The sequence below is a fragment of the Delphinapterus leucas genome, chromosome X, assembly GCF_059928025.1.
Source record: "Delphinapterus leucas isolate spDelLeu-1000000601 "Yukka" chromosome X, BTC_Dleu_Yukka2, whole genome shotgun sequence".
Lineage (NCBI taxonomy): Eukaryota > Metazoa > Chordata > Mammalia > Artiodactyla > Monodontidae > Delphinapterus > Delphinapterus leucas.
In genome coordinates, this window is record NC_143150.1 from 98,954,689 (window position 1) to 98,976,870 (window position 22,182).

Here is a 22,182-nt window from a genome sequence, read left to right on the forward strand (position 1 = left end):
TATATATATATATATCCATTCTTTTTTTAAAATATTCTTTTCCATTATGGTTGATCACAGGATATTGAATATAATTCCTTGTGCTATACAGTAGGACCTTGTTATGGGAGTTCTGTTGTTAAAGGGAGAGACTGGATATTGGTGGGAAGTGAGTAAGCTTTCAGGAGTGCACAATATGGGCCGGAAGGCAGAAGAAAACAATTTGGAAACAAGCAAAAGGACGCCAGCTTTGAGTGGGGGCAGGGTGCACAGGAAACAGGCACTATAGGAACAGTCAGGGCCCTGCTATTGGGTTAAAGAAAAAAAAAACTCCAACCGTTTTGTCATTTTTCTGTCACTTGTTCTAGATTCAAGGTCCAAATGACCAAGAAAAGATACATACCTTACTCTGTATTGGGGAAATAAGGAAGAATCAGATGAACGTGACCTCCTGAAACTCCATGGGTTTCCACAATTGGAGGGGGAGCTATTTGGATTTCTCATAGTACCAAATTTTTTATAATAGGGAGTGGTAGGTCCCCAGAAAGAAATTGGGGTACCATTTGGAAAGGGTGTTGGGCTATCACAAAATGCATATCTACCATATTAATCACTTTAAATATTTGCCCGAATATTGGTACCATCTAATTTATTTGACCATCCCCAAAACAAAGTTGTGATAACTATAAAAAAAGAAGTCACCATCATATCCCATATGCTGCCAGGACCTCGGTTTTACTGGTGCTTTCTTTGTCATGTTTCTTCTACCTATCCCTTCTTTCCCATTCTTTCTGTGTTTTTCCAAACCTTATTATCTGTTGCCTGAACCTGCCACTCCTTGGCTAGGCTGCTTGGGATGCAAGTAAGAGAAAACCCTAACTCAGCTGTTACAAACAGTAAGGACATGTCTTACCACTGATATCAAGCAGTCCAGAAATCCAGGTAGGCTACAGGTACCAGAGGTCTGGTCTCTGGTCCTGTTTCTCTTGTAGTTTTCTTCATTTCCAACCCTTCTCCGTGTGTGTTTGCTCCAGTCTCAAGCTGGTTGTGAAATGGGTGATGCATTCGAGGCATCACATCCATACATAACATGAGTAGAAAAGAGGGACTTCTCTTGTCTGTATAATTGTTTTAGGAGTAGAGTGGATGCTGTGATGTACTGCCTATATCCCTCTTCAGGCTTTTTTTTTTTGGCCGCACCGCGCTACATGTGGGATCTTAGTTCCCCGAGCAGGGATCGAACCCATGCCCCCTGCAGTGGAAACACAGAGTCTTAACCACTGGATCGCCAGGGAATTCCCCCTCTTCAGGCTTAAAGGGACTTATTTTCCCAGCTGCTGAGGGTGTTTCCTTCAGAGAACCTGCAGCTGTCAGCCCGTTTGGAAATGCTCTTTGCTGACTATAACTGTCTTCCCGAGTTCATGTTCCGTTCCTGGGAGCAGCCCATATCCAATGACTGTTTGTCACAAACATATAAGGGCCCAGCCTCCTCAATCCGACTCAGAACAACTCTGCAAGACCATCTTCAAAGTTCCTTGTTGGGTTGACTGAGACCTTCACTGTGGTTACATCATAGCCCAACTTCTCCCTCTGCCACATCTTGCTGCCTTCTCTTTCATCTCACAGGTGTTGATCCCAGGTATACCTCATGACCCTTCTGTATGTTCATTGCCATCTCAGAGTCTGCTTTTTAGGGAATTTGATCTGCAACAAGAAGTGAATAAATCTTTCTCAGGTATCCCCTCAAATCTCACTGTGCTGCTGTGTCTTCCGCACTCCCTTAAAACAGATTCCCGGTAGGGAGAACAGGACTGTCATGATTGGCTTAAACCAAATAGGATTTGCCTCTCGAGCAGGGGAAGGGATCAAACTCCCCTAATTCTTGTGGAGCGTGGATGAGAAATGAACAAAGCTGGGGCTCTACCAGCAGTGAAGATGCAAAGGGTGGATGTTGGGTTGGCAGCCAACAGTGTCTGAGGCATCTACTTCTGCCTCTAGATTTTCCTTCTTACTCATGGTGCCCTCTGCCATAGTCCTCTTCCTCAGAGACTGCTTTATTTCTCTCACTTTCATGCTTTTAAAAAACCCTAAATGTGTATCTACAGATCATATTATAGATACTTTCAATCTTTTCATTTTATTTTTTCTTGCTTCAACCTACCCAGAGAAACAACACATGCCCATCAGCCACAGGGGCTTGTTACTTACTGTTTTACTACAGAAGGGATTCTGGAAAAGAAGGAAAGGAAAAGAAGGGCAACCCTGGCAGGGTGGTGCAAATCAGGCTCTCCAGAAGCAGGTGCTTTTGACAACCCTAAGAGGCCATATTGCATATTCCTTGAGAATCACTTACCTGTAGGTTCTAGAATCAAGTGCGTAGCTTTTAGCTGCCCTTCAAGAACCTGCATAACTTGGCTTCAGTTTTCCTTTCCAGCTGCCTCTCCCACTGGCTCCCTACATCAGCCGTCCCCAACTTTTTTGGCACCAGAGACCAGTTTCATGGAAGACAATTTTTCCACAGACCAGGGGTGGGGGGGATGGTTTGGGGATGATTCAAGTGCATTACACTCATTGTGCACTTTATTTCTATTATTATTACACTGTAATATATACTGAAATAATTATACGACTCACCATAATGCACAATCAGTGGGAGCCCTGAGCTTGTTTTTACTTGTCACTCACTGATAGGGTTTTCTTTCTTTCTTTCTTTCTTTTTTTTTTTGCGGTACGCGGGCCCCTCACTGTTGTGGCCTCTCCCGTTGCGGAGCACAGGACACAGTCATTTCATTCACAGGACGTATCATTTCATTTTTTTAAATTAAATTCCACATACGAGTGATATCATATGATATTGCTGACTTCACTTAGTATGATAAACTCTAGGTCCATCCATGTTGCTGCAAATGGCATTATTTCATTCTTTTTTATGGCTGAGTAATATTCCATTGTATATATGTACCACATCTTCTTTATCCATTCTTTGGTCGATGGACACTTAGGTTGCTTCCATGTCCTGGCTACTGTAAATAGAGCTGCAATGAACACTGGGGTGCAAGTATCTTTTCGAATTATAGTTTTCTCCAGATATTTGCCCAGGAGTGGGATTGCTGGGTCGTATGGTAGCTCTGTTTTTAGTTTTTTAAAGAACCTTCATACTGTTCTCCATAGTGGTTGTACCAATTTACATTCCCACCAACAATATAGGAGGGTTCCCTTTTCTCTGCACCTGTCCAGCATTTATTATTTGCAGACTTTTTGATGATGGCCATTCTGACTGGTGTGACATGATATCTCATTGTGATTTGCATTTCTTTGATAATTAGTGATGTTGAGCATCTTTTCATGTGCTTTTTGGCCATCTATATGTCTTCTTTGGAGAAATGTCTTTTAATTTTCTATTAATTTAAAAGAAAACACTTTTAATAAATGAATGACTTCCTATTGTTTGTACAAGGTTTAATACCTTTCCCACATGAGAGCTTAAATGAACGATTCAATACATCTAATTGTGTAATCTCTTAATGCTTATTTGAGGCGACATTTCTCACTATAGAATTAATTGCTCAAAGTATGATGAATGATGATTCAACACCCATTCATCAAATATTTGACTATGTGCAAAGGCACTTTAGAAATACCAAGAGTTAACACCACGGGGTTTCTGCACTGCAGTTGCTCATACATGAAATGCTTCAAGAATTTACCAGAGACTATTGGCATTCAAGGATTCCACATTCTTTATTTTTGTGAGAAATTACTGAGGCATTTATTTGAATCTCAAAAGTTCTGATGCTCTGCTGGTAAGTAATGGGTCTTGACTCTCCAGCATCAAGATCTTGATAGAATTTTGTTTTCTATCTGGTAATGTTCTTGAAGTGATTGAACCTCTGTGTCTCTGTGGCAGTAAATTAGTGTGTGGTCACATCTAGGAATCACTCGACTCTACTGAAATGTGATCAGAAATAAAGCTAGGAATGCATGTAGAAATATGTGCCTTTGACATTTTAGTGGTTTAGAAAGCCTTTGTGAATTCTGAGTGTCTGCTGAGTGACCCTATGGGTGGTGTGGTCAATGAGAGGTCACAGTAGACTGGAGGGGTCAGGAAAGCCGTTATAGAGGTGAGGCTTAAGGTAGATTTTGAAGAAGAGAGATCAATGTAACCAGAAACACAGAAGTGGGCCTGTGCATTGCAACAAGCCAGGAGCAGAACGGTCATGTAGGACAGGGGTCCCCAACCCCCAGGCCATGGACTGGTAGTGATCCGTGGCCTGTTAGGAACTGGGCTGCACAGTAGGAGGTGAGCAGCGGGCAAGTGAGCGAAGCTTCACCTGTATTTACAGCCGCTCCCCATGGCTCGCATTACCACCTGAGCTCCGCCTCCTGTCAGATCAGTGGCGGCATTAGATTCTCACAGGGGCGTGAACCCTACTGGGAATTGTGCACGCAAGGGATCTAGGTTGCGTGCTCCTTATGAGACTCTGATGCCTGATGATCTCAGGTGGAGCTGAGGCAGTGATGCCAGTGCTGTGGGGAGCGACTGCAAACACAGATTATCATTAGCAGAGAGGTTTGACTGCACAGAGACCATAATATATCAATTGCTTGCAGACTCATATCAAAACCCTATCAGTGGGCTTCCCTGGTGGCGCAGTGGTTGAGAGTCCGCCTGCCGATGCAGGGGACACGGGTTCGTGCCCCGGTCCGGGAAGATCCCGCATGCAGCGGAGCAGCTAGGCCCGTGAGCCATGGCCGCTGAGCCTGCGTGTCCAGAGCCTGTGCTCCGCAACGGGAGAGGCCGCAACAGTGAGAGGCCCGCATACCGCAAAAAAAAAAAAAAAAGATAAGATCTGAAAATAAGGAGATGTTACCTAGAATAAGCAGTAGAAAAAATAAGCAGAAGAAAGAGTATGTGCAAAGACCCTGAGACAGAAAGGAACACAGCACAGACTGAAAGAAAATCAGAGTGACGGCAGTACTAAGAGTGAGGTAAGGGTCTTGAGAGTTGAGGCTGGATGAGCATAGACAGGGTCCAGATGAAACAGCTTTGTATGTTACACTCAGAATCTTGCTCTCTCGTGTACATGTACCGGTAATCCAGCAAAGGGTTTTAAGCCTGTGAGTGATGGTTTGGTCTGACTGCAGCAAATGGAGAGGATATTGAGGTTGCAGGAGATACAGGAGTGGATGCAAGGGACCACTTAGGAAGTCATTGATAGGGGTCCAGTTGAGAAGTGATGGGATGGAGCATGGGCCAAGTGGGTGGCAATGAAGACAGAGCAACATGGCTGGATTCAAGCATCATAAGGAAGAAAATACAGGACTTAGGGATGGGTTGGCTGGAGGGGAAGGAAGGAGTCAAGGACGAATAGTGGTGTCAGTCACAGACACAAAGAATGCTGGAGAACAACGAGATTTGCAGGTTAGAGGTTCTGAATCTATTCAGTATGTGTGGAGTTGGAGGTGCATTAGAACAATGAAAAGAAGTTATATAGTAAGGTCAGGCACCCATAGGAGAGTCTAAAGGTACATATTTGTGAGTTCTTAATGTTTAGCTGGTAAAGCTCTGAGTGTGGATGAGATCACCTAGGGATTGAGTATAGAGATTCCATGCAATTCAACATTTAATGGTTGCCCCGAGACTGGTGGGTGGCCAGAAACACTAAGAAGCATCCAGAGATGCTGGAGGTATGATAGTGTGGAATCCTGGAAGCTAAAGATGGTTCAAGTTACTTGAAGCGATGAGTGGCCATTAGTATTGAATGCTTCTGAGAAGTGTATAGAAATGAGGACTAAAACATATCCATTGATGCAAACAACATGCAGGTCATGACAGCAAGAGTTATTTCAGAGGACCAATGTGCGCAGACCCAGATTGGAGTAGGTTGATGGAAGCAGAGAGTTCAGGCAACTTTCTTGAATGGGGAAAGAAAGAGTTGGAGGAAACTATATAATATGACCATCATGCAATAGCATCCATTTGAGAATAAGATATACCAACATTGCGTTTCATTGTACCAGATCATACATCCTCCTTTTAAAAAGAACGGAGCAGAGCTTCCCTGGTGGCGCAGTGGTTGGGAGTCCGCCTGCCGATGCAGGGGACACGGGTTCGTGCCCCGGTCCGGGAGGATCCCATGTGCCGTGGAGCGGCTGGGCCCTTGAGCCATGGCCGCTGAGCCTGTGCTCCGCAACGGGAGGGGCCAAGGCAGTGAGAGGCCCGTGGACCGCAAAAAGAAAAAAAAAGAACGGACCATGAGGCAAGTGGGGAAAGTACCTATATCTTATATGTTCCAGACAAACAGAAATTGGATCCACTCTGGCAGAGGGAGAGAAGGACCAGAGCAATGCAGGAAGGCTTCAAGCAGCCACTTGAAAAATATTACTGTAGAATCCCAATGCTGATAGCTCAGAATCTTTATTTGGTTTGGGTGTGTTAAACTCTTGTGGACCTTTGTGCAACTCTTGTAACTTTTCCTTGCGGCAACTTTTCTTTGGCTATTTACCAGGGTCAGAGAAAGGCTGATCCTTGAAAGGCAGATGGAACAAAAAAGTCCAACAGGATTTGACTAAATGAAGCCTTTGATTAGTTATCACTAACAGCACGATGCAACCCACGAAGGACTATTAACTCATTGTTTCTAAACTTGACTTGTTTTTGTACTTGGCTGGAGCCCTCATACCTCTGGCCAACAGCAGGGTTTCTGCATGTGCTCCAGCCTCCCTGAAGACCTCACAATGAGCCAGAAACTCTCGAGATCCAAGAAAGGTCTTTAGGAACAGGAGAAAGGGCATGGGTACAGCCAAAGGGAGAGGCAGCCTACACTGTGCACACACATACAGGGGATGTGTGTTAGCTGTTCCTCTTGCAGCTGGAAGCCCTTCTTTAGCCTCCGGGACTAATTTTCCAGCCCCAATCCTTGCTGTGATGCTGACGTCTGGGTTGATTACAAGAGAGTAAATGAAAGCTTTTCCTCTCCTCCAACACATCCTTCTGTGACTTGAAACATGTGACAAGGCTGTTACCTCCAGCAGATGCTTTCTGGATGAATCAGCATTCTAAAAGGCAGAGGCCCCGGGGATGTGCCAACATCAACAGAATCAGCAAGGATTAAGGGGAGAGTGGGGAGATGGTATGATGGATGCAACCTTCTGCAGGGGGTCAGTTGCACAATCTCCAAAGTTGGCAGCCCTAGAATCTTGTTCGGAATAAAGGGTGAAAGGGCCCGAACTATCTCCACAGGGCCTTGAGCAGACCCCACTGGGCCAAGGACTGGGGTCTTCTTTGGGCAATCAATATCATCACAGTTGGATGCAGGTACGTATCTGGGGATAGTCTTTTGGCAAAAACATCCCAGTCTCACACGAGTTACACTCCTTTTCAAATGCATAGCCTCTGGAATACCAATCGATTGTTTCCTGTTGCCACATTAAAGTATTCCTGCTTCAGAAGTGCTCTGGCCCGCTCCTCTGCTCCTCTCTTAGGCTGCCACAAACAGAGTTATGACCCAAGGTGAGGGCTTTGAAGTTATGAGACTCAGTCCTAACAGGATTGAGATTTAACTACAGGATCTAACTGATGTTTCCTTACTGGGTTCCATTTTCTGTCAGCCTCTAGAACTGGGTCATGTTCCCTTGTACAAGTTCTATCCTTCCTTTCTACAAGTTTTATCTGGCAAAAAAAAAAAAAAAGGCCTTTTCCCCCTTGGGACTCAGATGTCCCTTGTCAAGATATGGAAGCTGATGTTTGCTATGTCTTCCTTCACTCTTCCCTGTTTGACTTGTATTCTCCAAGCCTCTTTTTCCTTTTCTTCCTTTTTCTCCAGTGTCCTCAAGGATCTCATCCACTGCAGTGACTTCCGCTTTCACCTCCATGCAGGCGTTTCAAATCTATACCCCTCTCCTTCTCTCTCCTACTGAATTTCAAATTATCTTAGCACTAGACAGTCCCCACGTTGTTGGTTCCCCCCATACTGCAATCTTCACATGTTCTAAACTAAACTTATTTTCACCCCACACTCGCTCCTCACCTGTATCAGTCTGAGTTCAACCAGAGAAGCAGATATAAATTGCGTAAGTCCAATATGAATTTGTTACAGGGAATCGCTCTTCTGCGGTTGTGGGCGCTTACTAAGCAGTCTCTCTATGTCTGTTGTCTCTGAGTCTAATGCTGGAGCTTGAAGTTCATGGAGCAGGCAGTAGGGAAGGAGGATGTAACGTGGAGTGGGGGAGATCAAAGGTAGGTTAGAACCAACAAGCACAAGCTAGAGCCCCATGAGGAAGAACTGGAACTCATGTTCTTATTGCCTCTGACCTTGGCCGTGAGCATCTCCAGCGGGGGCTCTTCATCACACAGCAAAACACATACACCTGGCCTCGGAGTTGAAGAAGCCGAAGGAGGATCAGGGGAGGGTGGAGCAGTTGCAAGCCCAGCTGCTGCTTCACACCAACGAGGTAAGTCAGCAAATCGGCAACATGTGTGAGCTACAAAATGGCCACTGCTTCTCTTCCAGCCTCCAAATCTCCCGAGAATCTCCCCTAACTGGAAACAAGAGAGTGAATTCTGGGAAATGTAGCTCAGCCTAACCACGTTGACGCATCACGAAGCCATTAAAATCCACCCCTAGTCAACTTGGCATCCATACAAATCTCCTTAAAGTATACTTAATATCTGAATCAAGACAATGCCAAAGCTCTCCTTCTGCCTAGTGTTATACAACTATTCCACATACAACCAAAAAATGCTAACCCTTTCCCCAGAAGAGAATACAAAGGTCCTTTTATTGTCCTTGGTGATGTTCATTCTTTTCCTTTGATATCTTTGAGATATAAAACATTATTAATATATGTCACATTAGATGATAAGGAGATGAGAAAAGAAAGAAAACATCTAGTTAATATATATATACAAACATATCTGTATTAAAATTAGGAAGAAATATAACTATTGCAGTCTGTCTCTGCAAGGGCCAAATGGTCACATCTGATATTTATAACTACCTTCCCATAGTCTACCATTTTGTATTCGTTTTTGCTGTCAACAAGCACCTCAGCTGCTGGTCGTGGTTCTTTGTTTGGTGAAGTGTCGCAAACTTTCATTCTTGAGGGTTCTGGGATATTAGCAGCCCTGCCTGAATTGGGTTGTCGTAATTTTCTGTTGACGTCTATCATAGGACATGGGAGTATTAAGAGGGACTCTTAAGGATTTCCTGCTTTCCAGAAAAGCAGGAAATGGGGGTACCCATTGTGTGGCAGTAGCAACACAATTTCTTCCTGATAATCACCTCTCAGGATTCATCACCCTAGTCAGACAGGAACCCCCTTCTCTGCCTGTTCATTCAGTGGCACAAGGCACCCAGAGTGTCTGGGCAGCAATCCTAACTCCCATTTCAGTAGAATCATTGTTGGGTGCCTTGGTGGAAGCATTCCTCTCTTTGGAACTCAGACCTCTAGACAAGCAGAGCCTATGTATCACAGGGATGGGAAATAACATTTTGCTAATAAATCACTAGAGGTAATAGCGAACGGTGCCGCTCCCATTTCCACGGCTATGCTCAGGGATCTATGAATATTGGCTATGGGATCAACAGCATCATGTATTGGATGGCAACTCAAAGCATATACAGCATCCAGGACCACCTTGCCCAGCCCTGCAAGGTGTTGCCACTTAGCTGTGCATTAACCCTGTCTTCAAAAGGCCTCTCCACTTCAATCAAGCTGCTTCAAGATGATAGGGAACGTGGTAAGACCAGTGAATTCCATGAGTCTGAGCCCATTGCCTCACTTCATTTGCTGTGAAGTGAGTTCCTTGATTGGAAGCAGTGCTGTGTGAAATACCACGATGGTGGGTAAGGTATTCCATAAGACCACAGATGACAATTTGGGCAGAAGCATGTGGACAGAGAAGGAAAATCCATATCCAATATGTCTATTCAAGTAACCAGGTAGACTACTCATAATCCTGCCTACTGGGAGGATTCCCCCTCACTGCTGTTCTTTAGGGCTGTGAGAGAGTAGGGTGGTAGTGCTGCCACACTCCACTTTAAGGCAGTACCTACATGCCAGGCAGAACTATCTGAGGTTTTTCTTCCTCGGTCAACAGGCCATTGGGAACGCTCCATCAGGCCAGAGATGGGGGCTGGAACACAGAAGGTAATGTAGCAGAAGTAGGGGCCATAAGTATATGGGCCACTTCCTAATGCAACTTATGCCTTCCAGGCCTGCACGAGCCTGATTACATATGTATCACTTCCATTTGATGGTGGAGTGCTGCTATGAATACCCAGCTGTATGGCTTGGCTAGTTGGACAACACTAGTTCAAGATGAGTGGCTCAGGCTACATGGTAACTTGGTGGTCCACAGTTAAGCATTTCATCTCTAGGAAGGCCCAGTAACAAAAAGCCAAAAGTTGATTCTGAAAAGGGTCGTAGTTATCCACCAAGGATGGCAGGGATTTGCTGCAAAGTTTTAAGGCTCGGATCTTGCTTCACCTAGAGGGGCTTGCCAAAGACTTCAAACTGCGCACCAGTAGATCTCCTGGGTCACATGGCCCAAGTGACAGAGCAGCTTACAAAGTGGCCCAGACATATGACAGGGTCTTCTCTTGTTCTGAGCCCCACTCAAAACTAGCATTTCTTAGGTCACATTCATACAATGTCTAACCAAAGAGGAAAATAAGAGGAATTCTTTCAACCGGGCTTTGTTTTAAAAGCCTCTGAGCGAACCTGCTGTATTTAAAAAAAAAAAAATTGTCGCTGAGCGAGCCCCTGATTGGCCAGCCTGAGACCTGTACTTACCCCTCTAATTACAGTGGCCTGGGGCTCAAGTTCTACTGACTCAGCCTGATTGATGGAACCACACCTATGACGGAGATTTGGAGTATCTGTGGTCGGCAGATCCCTCCAAAACCATATGAGCAGTTCCTCAAATGATGTTTTTCTGGAAATTCGTCACCAAGCCCTTCTCAGAGGTGAGATAAGGCTCTGGTGAAGTCGAGTAACCCTTTTCTCTGGAGAAGTCTCTGAGCATTTTTCAGGAGGATTCCTCTTCCCCTCTCCCTGCCAGAGCAGGAGGGGGCTTTCTTGGACCTTCACCATGAAAACCTGGTAGGGTTCTTGGAGTTAAAGCCTACAGCAGTGTGGGAGTCTCTGCTATGACTTCAGCCCCCAGGAGTTTCTCACTCTCCCTATTAGTCCGCACTCAGTCCTCAGCAATCTTTCTAAATTGCCATTTCAGTGTTCCTACCAATGCATGGCTCCCGCACGTCTTCTGCTCCAGGCAAGCAGATCTCAGCTGTGGCTGTCTGGATATGCCTGTCTTTCCAGATAGTGATGGGTGGTGATTTGCCCTGAAAACAACTCAGTTCCTTGTTGAGTCTGAGAAAAGTCATGGATTTTTCTGTTTGCCCAGCTTTATCTTGTTGTCAGGACAGGAATGATCACTTCCAAGCCTGGCCACTGAAACTGAAAGGCATTAATTTCATTTTTGAATCTCTGCATTCTTACATTTCTCAATTCTCTGTATGACCCCCTATTGCTACTTTATAAAAGCATTCTTCTTGAATCTTTTACTGAATACACCAAAGAGATATTTTCTAAAACTGCTTTCCCTTTTCTGTAGCTGATCATTTTCACAAACAAGGTGTTTTTCCTTTGAATCTTTAGAGTCAAAGCATTCCCTTTCCCTTAATGCTGCAGAATTTTTTCATCCCTTAGAGCTTGTGTTGTTTCATTCTGAATATTTATTCTAGAAAGGGAAGAAATCTCTTTAAGCCAGGGGATTGTAAACAGATACCATTCTTGGACTGCCATTAGCTTTTTTTCATCTTGATCTTGAGCACTCTTACCTTAACCCTCTCGGATCTAGATTTTTAACAGATACCAGAGCAAAAGTACCAGCCCAATTCACCCTACCCTTCTGGCATTCATTTAGCATGATTCCAGTAGACTGAGATCAGATCTCCTTGTCCTTTGAGTCTTGAGTTCTCGGAAACCTGGAGAGTTTAGTGTGGTCTGTAGTTTGTATAAGTACAGGATGGAAAAGACTAAATCCAATCTAACTGTGCTCCTCAAAGTGCAGTCCCTAGACCCGTGCTCCTCTCTTATTCCCATTTTATTTTTCTAATGAGTCATGTTTATTGATTTTAGAAAAGCCTTGATCAAAAATGGATTGGGAATTTTAAAAAAATTTATTTTATTGAAGTATAGCTGATTTACAACTTTCAGTTGTACAGCAAAGTGATTCAGTTATACATATATATAATATATATATATATATATATATATATACATTCTTTTTCATATTCTTTTCCATCATGGTTTATCACTGGATATTGAATATAGTTCCCTGTGCTATACAGTAGGACCTTGTTGTTTATCCATCCTATATATAATAGTTTGCATCTGCTAATCCCAGGCTCGGACTGGGAAATTTTGAAAAACAGTCCTTCGCCACAGATAGCTTGAGAAGCACTGTCTTAGGTCGCATCACTCCTGAGTGTCTCCTCAACTTTTATTCTACTGCCAACCATTTCCCAAGGTACAGTGAGCCACCAATGTTCCCCTTAAACTTCCGGTCCTTTACTCTGGAGGGATGTGGGAAGAGAAGAACTGGTTTGCGAGGGTGGGGGGATGAAGAGGTGTGGGAAGATGGTAGAGGCACATGGAGGGAAGGGCCTTGACTGACGTGCTCAGGAAATCTCTCGCCTGCAGTAGGTAGGGGGCTGCCAGGTTCTCCTTCAATGGCTTCTCGGAGTCTACAAGTTCAAGGAAGAAAGTGGAGGGGCGGGGAATCCTGGGACTCCTTTTCCTTCCTTCTCCACTGTGGGTCATTCTGCTCTGAGTCAGGGGCAAAGGCTGTGCTGTTTAATCCAGCCTCCTCCACACTGTACACGGTGGAAAGACACATGCCCCCCACACACCCGTGCCAGACCTTGAGGGCTGTGTTCCCTTCTCACCTTCGGCGCTTTGCCCAGCGCTTGGAATGCTTCAGAGGACAGAACAGGCACTGTCAGCAGCGCCCTGAGGTGCCTGGGAAGTCTGTCGTAGCCTGTAGGCAACTAAGTATGGTAGGTACTACTGAGAAGCCACGTTTCCCATACTCTGCATCTGTGTGGTTGGATTTTGAGATCTAATGTAGGGCATCATATTTATCCTTATTACCTTTTAATGTTCAGAGTCAATACAGCATTCCTGCCTATAGAGATGCTTGGAACCTATTTCTTGCCTATCTTTGTGTCTCATGCCAACAGCATCTTTTCCCAATTCATTAGTAGTTAGGACCAGCAGGACAGGAAGAGATCAGAGCTCTGTGGCCCTCCCTGAGTGGCTTCTCTTCCTGTTTCCATCCGCTCATTACCCCATCTTCTGGGTTCAGTTGTTTGGTAGATTACGAATCTGCTTAACCATCCTATTGTCTACCAAGATATTGTGGGATGGATGGATAATCTCTTCTAAGCTTCCCTCTGCCCTCATCCCTTCTACCAGAGAGGCCTGGTAATAATAATTATTATAATAAATAAAAATAATAGTTATTATAACTATTATTATAATTATTATTATAAATCTGATTGGAATTTGCTCTAAAGTAGCAAAGAAAGCAACTCCTAACATCGAATGTGGTGTTGCTTGTAATTCAGCCAGATTCAGGGGCTAGGAGAGAGCCAGGTGTTCCTTGTCAGCCCAATAATAGAATGTGTGCCGCGTTTTGTGAGCAAAGCTTGCTTCAGAGGTGATATAGGAAAGGAAGGCCACTGGACAGACCAACCCGGACCTAGAATTTGGGGTGCGCATTAACTTTTACTCATGGGCCTACAGCAGTGGTCCTCGACTGGGGCCAATTTTTCTGCCAGAGGACATCCGGCAACTTCTGGAGACATGTTTTGGTTGTTACAACTGAGTAAAACGAGGGCTTGCTACTTGCTCTCTGGGGCATAGAGGCCAGGAATGCAGCTAAACATCCTTCAGCACACAGAGCAGCCACCCTCCCCAACCACGAATCCAGCCCCAAATGTCAACAGTGCCTGGGTTGAGGAACACTGGCCTAGAATTTATCCCGTCGTAAAACCTGCACCACTGAGCATGGGGGCACAACACTAATCCATCTGTTCAAACGCCAGGCCACATCCCTAAAGATTCTAGTTTCATTGGTCTGGGGTCGAGTCCAGATAGGGTATTTCTCTAAGGCTCCCCCAGGTTACTCTTGTGTGTGCACAGGATTGAGAACCACTCCCTGGAGAGTCTGGTGTGATGGAGGCCACAGAAGAGCCTGACCTCCCTCATTGTCCTGTGATTAGAGGGTTTTTGAGGGGTTGTTGGATCCTTGAAGAGGTAGCAGTAATGGAGAAACCCGCAGGAGATGGAGAGAAGCTCCCCAGGCACTGGAGGGGATAAGATGGAAGTTCAAGGCAGAGGTTTTTGTGAGAATTGGGGAAAGAGCACACCATCTAGATTTTTAAAAAAATCGAAAACCTCTGGATGGATGTTCCCAGGGCCCTTAGCCTAGCTAACAGACCAGACTGCTGAGGCGAGGAGAAAGCTGCCCTTCCACAACGAACATGGCCTCTGCCAAGGCACAGGCTTCTTGTGACCCCAGAGGCAGCTGGATTTTGGCACCCACTTGCCCCTTCCTCCGGGGCCATCGTGCAGTGCCCATTCTACACGACCAAATGCAGCAGCTCTAGTTGGAATCTGCCTTAGCTAAGATCTCCTTCGGTCAGGAAAGGGGCGAGGTCCTGCCTTAGGGGTTTACCAAAAAAAAAAAAAAAAAAAAATTGAGAAAGCCTCGAAGAAGAAACCTGATCCGTCCTGCAGGCACCTAGAAACCCTATCCTGACGCCAGGCCACAGGGTGGAGGCTCCAGGCTGATCGTGATGTCCTAGGAGTGATTGCGAACAATCCAGGAAATGGGGAAATCTGGTTGCAGTAAACTACAACAGCTGGATTCCCGAGGCTGTGGGTGAGACGGGGAACTTTCTGGGCCTTGTGCTCGCCCATCAGCCGACCCTGGAAAGAGTACTTCAAGCCCCATCCCAAACTGCAGTGCAGCCGGCACGAACTCTTGATTCATTCCCTTGCAAAAGAGAAACCAAAAAGCCGTAGCAAGGACGTTGGCGCCGGCAGAGCCACACACCTAAGTTCAAATCCCCGCTCTGCCCGTAACCATGAACCTGGGCAAGTTTCTAAGCGTCGTTCCTTCTTGGATAGGATGGGCATAACGACGCCGAACTTGGGGCGTGGTCCGAAGGGTCAAACCCGCGAACTTGGAGATAATAACCTGCCGCGGTGGGCCATTCTTGGACCCCCTCGGTTATCCCTTCTCTTTCCGTGTGACTCACGTAGCTTTCTGCACAGATGACCTTGTGGTAGGGGCCCCGGATCTGGGAGGTGTTTGGGCCACCAGTGTGTGTATTCGTGGTGAAAGGGCGCGCAATTGGGGAACAGAAAGATATTTTAGGATAATCTGGTTTGCTAGGGCACGCCCCTGGCGCGCTCAGGCCCCCAGAGCGGGTGCGGGACTGTCAGCCCCGCTTCCAGAAGAAGAGCTGGCACAAAAGGAGGGGGGTGGGTCGGAGCCCCAGCCGCGCCAGCGCTCCGGGGAGGCGGAGGAAGGAGGGCAGGCCCCGGACGGGCGGGAGGGAGGGAGACAGGCGAGAGGAGGAGTTTTCCGGCTTGGCCTCCGCGAGCCGCGCGCAGCCCCTCGGTCGGGCTGGTCTCCTCCCGCCCCCGGGAAGCGCGCCGCGCAGCCGAGCCGAGCGCAGCGCCGGGCGCGCCATGGGGAGCCCCGCACTCCGGCCCGCGCTCCTGCCGCTGCTGCCGCTGCTGCCGCTGCTGCTTCGAGTCCCGCCGAGCCGCGGCTTCCCAGGTAGGGTCGGCGGGCCAGCCTCCCCAGCTGGGCGCCGGGACCCTCGGCTCGGTCCGGAGGGTGGTGCGGGGGCGCCCTTTGTTTGCGCGGACTTCGTCTTTCGCCGCCCGGGGGAGCGGGGGACGCGGAGCGGGGCTCGCGTCCGGGCACCAGGAGGGGAGAGCCGACTGTCATCCCGTCGCCGGGCGCCGTGAGCTGGAGGACCCTCTGCGCCTGGGGTTCCAGGGGGACCAGTCAAACCCCCGTTGGCGCTGGAGGCGACCAGGAGAAGTTTGGCCGCGGGTTACTTTCTCACCCCGCCGGAGTTTTGCCTCTCACACAGTTGCCTGCGGCCAGGGACCAGGTGGCTGGCAGCTCATCCTGGAAGGAGCCCCTACCCCCTCCCACTCGAGGCCCCAGGCCACCCCTTGGGGCTGCAGGGCACGAGCCACAGTAAAAGACTCTCGTGGAAGGCCCGGGCGGAGCCTCTCCCGCATCCCCCAACCCCCCCTGCTGGGGATTCCGAGAAAGTCTGCACCTCCGGGAGAGAGGTGCCAGCTGAGAGCGGTGACATGTGGCAGGCGCTTGGTTAGCCCCAGGGAAAGAGGACTACACACGCGGGCTCTGCTAGACAGGGGGTGTGGCTTCTTGTTGCTGGGGGGCGTGGTCTGTAGCATCTAAGGGGACCCTGGTACTTATTAGGACTCTTCTGGTGTGGACAAAACCTTCTTTGGAGATGCCCTTTAAAAAGCTCCAGCTGACTCCCTCATCCGAGAGTCTTAAGATAGCAAAGAGCTTCGGGGGAGCTGGGGAACATGGATGCACCCCTGTCGCCCCGGAGAGGAAATCCATGGACACATTTTAGTGTAGTGTTAATGGGAAAGTGGGTGACGTGGCGGGCAAATATCTGGCTTTACTTTCAACACTCTGGGTGGTTTAAGTCTGGGGTCTGAGAAACGAACCTACCGAGTTCTGGGTGAAGGATGGAGGGGGGAGGGTTCCCAGATAGCATGCTTGGGAGATGTAGGGATGGCTGCTGGAAATTCCTTGCACATCCCCTTATGAATGAATGACTCAAACGTGTAAAGTGATACACAGGAACATTTGCGTTTTGAACCGTTGTAAGTGTTAAGCTTTTTGGTAGGAACTGATTCAGGGCAAAGTGGAAAGGAGACTTTATCCTCTGTGCCAGGCAAGTGCCAGCCCCCTGTTTCCCGGGCAGGTTAGTGCCCCCACCCCCCAAGCAGGAGTCGGGTTAATATGAAGGTAGAGGGGAGGGGGAAGCCAGTACTGGACAGGGTGCAGGGGGAGAAGTTGAGAAGCTAGAAGCAGCCTTTCCTGCTGAACTGGGAGGCGTCTCTAAGCCACCTGTACATCTGTCTGGCAGAGCCTTCCTCAGTCAAGGGGCCTCTTCTCTCTTTCCATTTGACCTTCCTCCCCTCCCTCACCCTGCCCTCTGCTCTCGTTCCCTCAGCTTCTACCCTTATACAGCATAGCTTGCTGCCAGGACCCAGCCACCCACAGAATCGTGGGTTTCCAGCTTGGGCGCTCACTACTTTTGGGAACTGGCCCTGGCTGGCCCAGCTCCCTCTGGCACCAGCCTGCAGGCTTTCCCCAAGTTGGCACATCCCAATGGGGTCTTTCAGGAAATGTGCTCTGCTGGGGCTGTTGATTCCAACGGAGGATATTTCAGTCCAAGCCAGAGGTTTCGGAAGGCTGGGGAGGGGAGACTCTCTAGGCCTGTGGGTCCTGAGGCGAATCATGTCAGCTGAGTTCACCCAAAGTGCTGGGTGACAGAGAGATTTTGAAGATCATTTCAGAGGCAGTCTCTCAGCAAGTGGACATTGTGTCTCTGGTAAGAGGCCTGGAAGCAGGAACCTCTGAAAGAGGGAGATGGGAATCTAGGGCCCCATCGGCATCTCCCCTCCCCCACTTATATAAACATCTGAGATTTAATAGCAAATCTGTCAGAGAGAGAGAGTAAATCATTCCCATTCCCACTTCTAGAAGGTCTCTGGAGTTCTTCCATCTTTGAATCTGATGCAGCTTTTCTGGCTCTCTGATTTATTCTTTGCGGCCTAGCAAAGACGCAGTGTCTATAAAAAGCCACATGAAATGTATGGAAAATTCATAGCAAAGTTGTCTGTGTTGGATTGCGTTTGTATGCCTATAAGATAGTATTCTTACTCTGTTCTTTGGTTTTGCTTTTATTGAGGTATAATTGACATATAACACATTAGTTTCCCGTGTATAACATAGTGATTCGATATTTGTATGCACTGCACAATGGTGACCACAATAAGTCTAGTTACTATCGATCACTGTACATAGTTACAAAATTCTTTTTTCTTGGGATGACTTTTAAGATCTACTCTCAATACAGTATTATTAACGATAGTTACTATGCTGTACATTACATCCCATGACTTATTTATTTTAAAGCTGGAAGTTTGTACATTTTGATCCCCTTCACCCATTTCGCCCACTCCCCACTCCGCCTCCCCTCTGGCAACCACCAGTCTGTTCTCTGTATCTTTGAGCTTAGGTTTTGCTTGTTTGTTTCATTTTTTAGGTTCCACAATATATTAAGTGAGATCATACGGTATTTGTCTTTCTCTGACTTATTTCACTTAGCATAATGCCCTCTAGGTGCATCCATGTTGTCACAAATGGCAACGTTCCATTCTTTTTTTTATGGCTGGATAATATTCCGTTGTATGTGTATACCACATCTTCTTTATCCATTCATCGGTTCATGGACACTTAGACTGTTTCCATAACTGGGCTCTCGTGAATAATGTTGCAATAAACATGGGGATGCAGATACCTCTTTGAGATCCTGTTTTCATTTCTTTTGGATAAATACCTAGAGGAGGGATTGATGGATCATATGGTAGCTGTATTTTTAGTTTTTTGAGGAACCTCCATACTGTTTTCCATAGTGGCTGCACCAATTTACATTCCCACCGACAGTGCACAAGGGTTGCCTTTTTTCCGCATTCTTGCCAACACTTGCTGTTTCTTGTCTTTCGGATAATAGCCATTCTGACAGGTGTGAGGCGCTGTCTCATTGTGGTTTTGCTTTGCATTTCCGTTTTGTTATGTTCTTAAATGAACTCTTTTTATTTATTTATTTATTTTTGGCTGCCTTGGGTCTTCGTTGCTGCGCGAGGGCTTTCTCTAGTTGCGGCGAGCGGGGGCTACTCTTCGTTGCGGTGTGCGGATTTCTCATTGCAGTGGCTTCTCTTGTTGTGGAGCACAGGCTCTAGGCGTGCAGGCTTCAGTACTTGTGGCACGTGGGCTCAGTAGTTGTGGCTCGCGGGCTGTAGAGTGCAGGCTCAGTAGTTGTGGCACACGGGCTTAGTTGCTCCGCGGCATGTAGGATCTTCCCGGACCAGGACTTGAACCTGTGTCCCCTGCATTGGCAGGCGGATTCTTAACCACTGCACCACCAGGGAAGCCCTGAACTCTTGAAGCCTCATTTACATCTGAGATTTTGGAGGTTCACTGCACCTCCTTCTGCAAGCAAGGCTGAAGATGGAGAATGAACGCCATGACCAACTAAGAAAGGCTCCATGAACCTGATGCCTGGAGAAAACTGGTAAAGTAGTGTGGTTTCACCAGCCAGGAAAACCGAGTGGGGCTGGCTAAAAGCCAAACCAGAGCACACCAGCCAAAGCAGTCTTTTAAAATGCCACATTTGGAGATAAGTGTTAGGAACTGAACACCTGGCTCAGGATACACAATTAAAGTTACATTAGGAGCAGGTTAGGCTAGACATTTGTATTTGGGTTTAAAACATGTAATCAGCTGACAAAATTCCTCTGCATTAAAAAGGAAAGTGCTGCGGAGAGCAGGGCATTTTCAGCTGGCATTTTCTTATTGATAGCGCTTTCATACAGTATCCTGCTGTTACTGTTTCTCATTTCCCAGATTTGTGAGCTGAAAGAGACACCAGAAACCATCGCTAAAGCACCGTCTTCAGACCTTCCTCACACCATAATTGAAATATTGCCCTTTGCTTTTCGGTGATTTCTATGACATTCTCACTTTTAGTCTCTCTTATAGCAACTCATTCTACTTTTTATGGCCAGATACTGCTCTTTTAAGTACAGTTTTACTTCAGTACTGGTTTCTTTAAACATTTTATTTCTAATTTTTAAAATTGAGGCAACGTTAGTACTGTTTTGATCGCATTGCTCTCCTACGGAAAAACATAGAGCAGGACTTACCTGGTGGTGCGGTGGTTAAGAATCCGCCTGCCAATGCAGGGGACACGGGGTTCGAGCCCCGGTCCGGGAAGATCCCACATGCCGCGGAGCAACTAAGCCCGTGCACCACAACTACTGAGCCTGCGCTCTAGAACCCACGAGCCACAACTACTGAGCCTGCGTGCCGCAACTACTGAAGCCCGCGCGCCTAGAGCCTGTGCTCCGCAACAAGAGTAGCCACGGCAATGAGAAGCCCGCACACCACAACGAAGAGTAGCCCCCGCTCGCCGCAACTAGAGAAAGCCCGTGCGCAGCAACGAAGACCCAACACAGCCAAAAATAAAATAAATAAATATAAATTTATTAAAAAAAAACAGGCCAGCTGCCCACAGCCTAATTTTCCAGTCCTTCTCTCCTGGCTTCCTAAAATCTGGCTAAAGTAGACTACCTGTTTTTATAGACCTGGAGTCCCATTTTCCCTCTTTTTGCTGATTACTGCTTTCTGCACCTGGAATGCTTCCCCGCAGCCACATGTGTGTCTAAATTCTGCCCATTGTCCAGCGACACCCCCCAGTTCGATGAAACTTTTACTTGATCCTTTGATTGGGAAGCTTCTGCCTTCCTTTAAACACCCACGGTGTTTCATATCTCTCTTGTGATATTTATCATACATGCCATACCTTACAATGAGCTATGCATTCCTTTACACTTGTAGATCCTGAGCTCATGAAGGAAGGGCACTGCTCTGTCTTACCGCTCTGTATTTCCCACGGTGCCTAGCCAAGACCCTGGAGCCAAGTGGATATTTGTACTTATCGAGTTAATAGTTCCCTGCAACTCGGGTGACAGACCATTGGCCAGAGGAGCTGAGAGAAACACGCATGCAGGTAAACAGGGCTTGTGCCACCATGAACCTACATACACAGGGACGATGCCTTGCTGGCTGTAGAGGTTTGCTTTTAAATCCGTGAACACCTTCCCTTTGAGCAATAACCTTCTCCGCTGGGGGTTGTAAGATGAGAGACACTGCAGCCACAAGCCGGAGTTTGCATTTATTATTTTTGTTGGCCGCTTTGCTAGAGCCCCTTCCAAAGGGGTTGAATGGTTTCCTTAGTCAACGCAAATATGTGTGCTACATCAATTCCCCTTTCAGAGAATGCAACTCAAATGGGTAATTGAAAGTGAAGATTGAGTTTCACGAGAAGAAGGTTGACTTGCCAGGTTGTAACGTAGTCTGAAATTCTAGCAGCCAAATTATGATCAATACCCAGGTTAAGGATTCATTTCCAAATAGCAGTGTGAATAATCGCCTTGCCTGGGTTCCAGTTCATAGGGAATTTCTCAAGCCAGCCCTTCAGTTCTTTTTTTTTTTTTTTAACTTTTATCGGAGTATGGTTGATTTACAATGTTGTATTAGTCCTCAGTTCTTGCTTGTGTGATTTCTTGACTGTCGGCTTTTATTGGCCATTGTTTATGGCGTCTTTTAAGCCTGGATCTTTCTCTTGGATATATGAATTCTGCCTTCTCTCTTGGAACCTTGGCTCTATCCAGAGACTTTCTTTTTAAAGTGGACATGGAAGGATGGAGTGCATGGGATACTAGGATGAAAAAGGTGGGGAATTCCTTCTGTCAATAGCTTTCTGTCTTGTGGGGAAATAGACACCAGGTTATCCATGGGGGTAAATATTATAACACAGATGGGTCGACAAGCCCTGTGAAGCACAGAGAGGAGCCACGCAGGAACCCTGGGCCCGGAGATTGCAGAGTGATGTTGAGCGATGCTGATGCCAGTGGTAGTGACAACTACAGGCCCAAGGAAGGTTAATGCAGGGTGTCTCTGGGCTTCCTTCTCTAAAAACATTTTGAAATTGGAAACAAAAATCTGTGTGGGTGTTCTTTTTCTGGGGAGAAGGCCCTATCCCAATTCAACATCACTCCTCACCAGATACTTTTGTGAATTCTATGAGAGAATGTGCACTTAATGGGCACAAAAGTCAACATAGAAAGTACGATAAAGTTGCCAGAGTAGGGGAGCTTTGAACCAATGATCAGGTGGCCTCCTGAATTATAACCAGCGGTACAATTTCCCATTCTCCTCATTTAAAAATCAACACCAAACAAAACAGTCATAATCATAGGATCTTTAGTGGA

At 46.8% G+C, this 22,182-nt stretch overlaps 1 protein-coding gene across 1 annotated transcript in view; it reads left to right on the forward strand.

The window, feature by feature from the left end:
* The first annotated feature begins 15,621 nt into the window (after nucleotides 1–15,621).
* Nucleotides 15,622–22,182, forward strand: part of SRPX (sushi repeat containing protein X-linked) — a 99,994-nt gene continuing 93,433 nt past the window's right edge. The window contains exon 1 of the mRNA XM_022565608.2: nucleotides 15,622–15,841. Within this exon, the coding sequence (XP_022421316.1) occupies nucleotides 15,751–15,841 (91 nt within the window). The 5' untranslated portion in view covers nucleotides 15,622–15,750. The remainder of the gene's footprint in view (nucleotides 15,842–22,182) is intronic.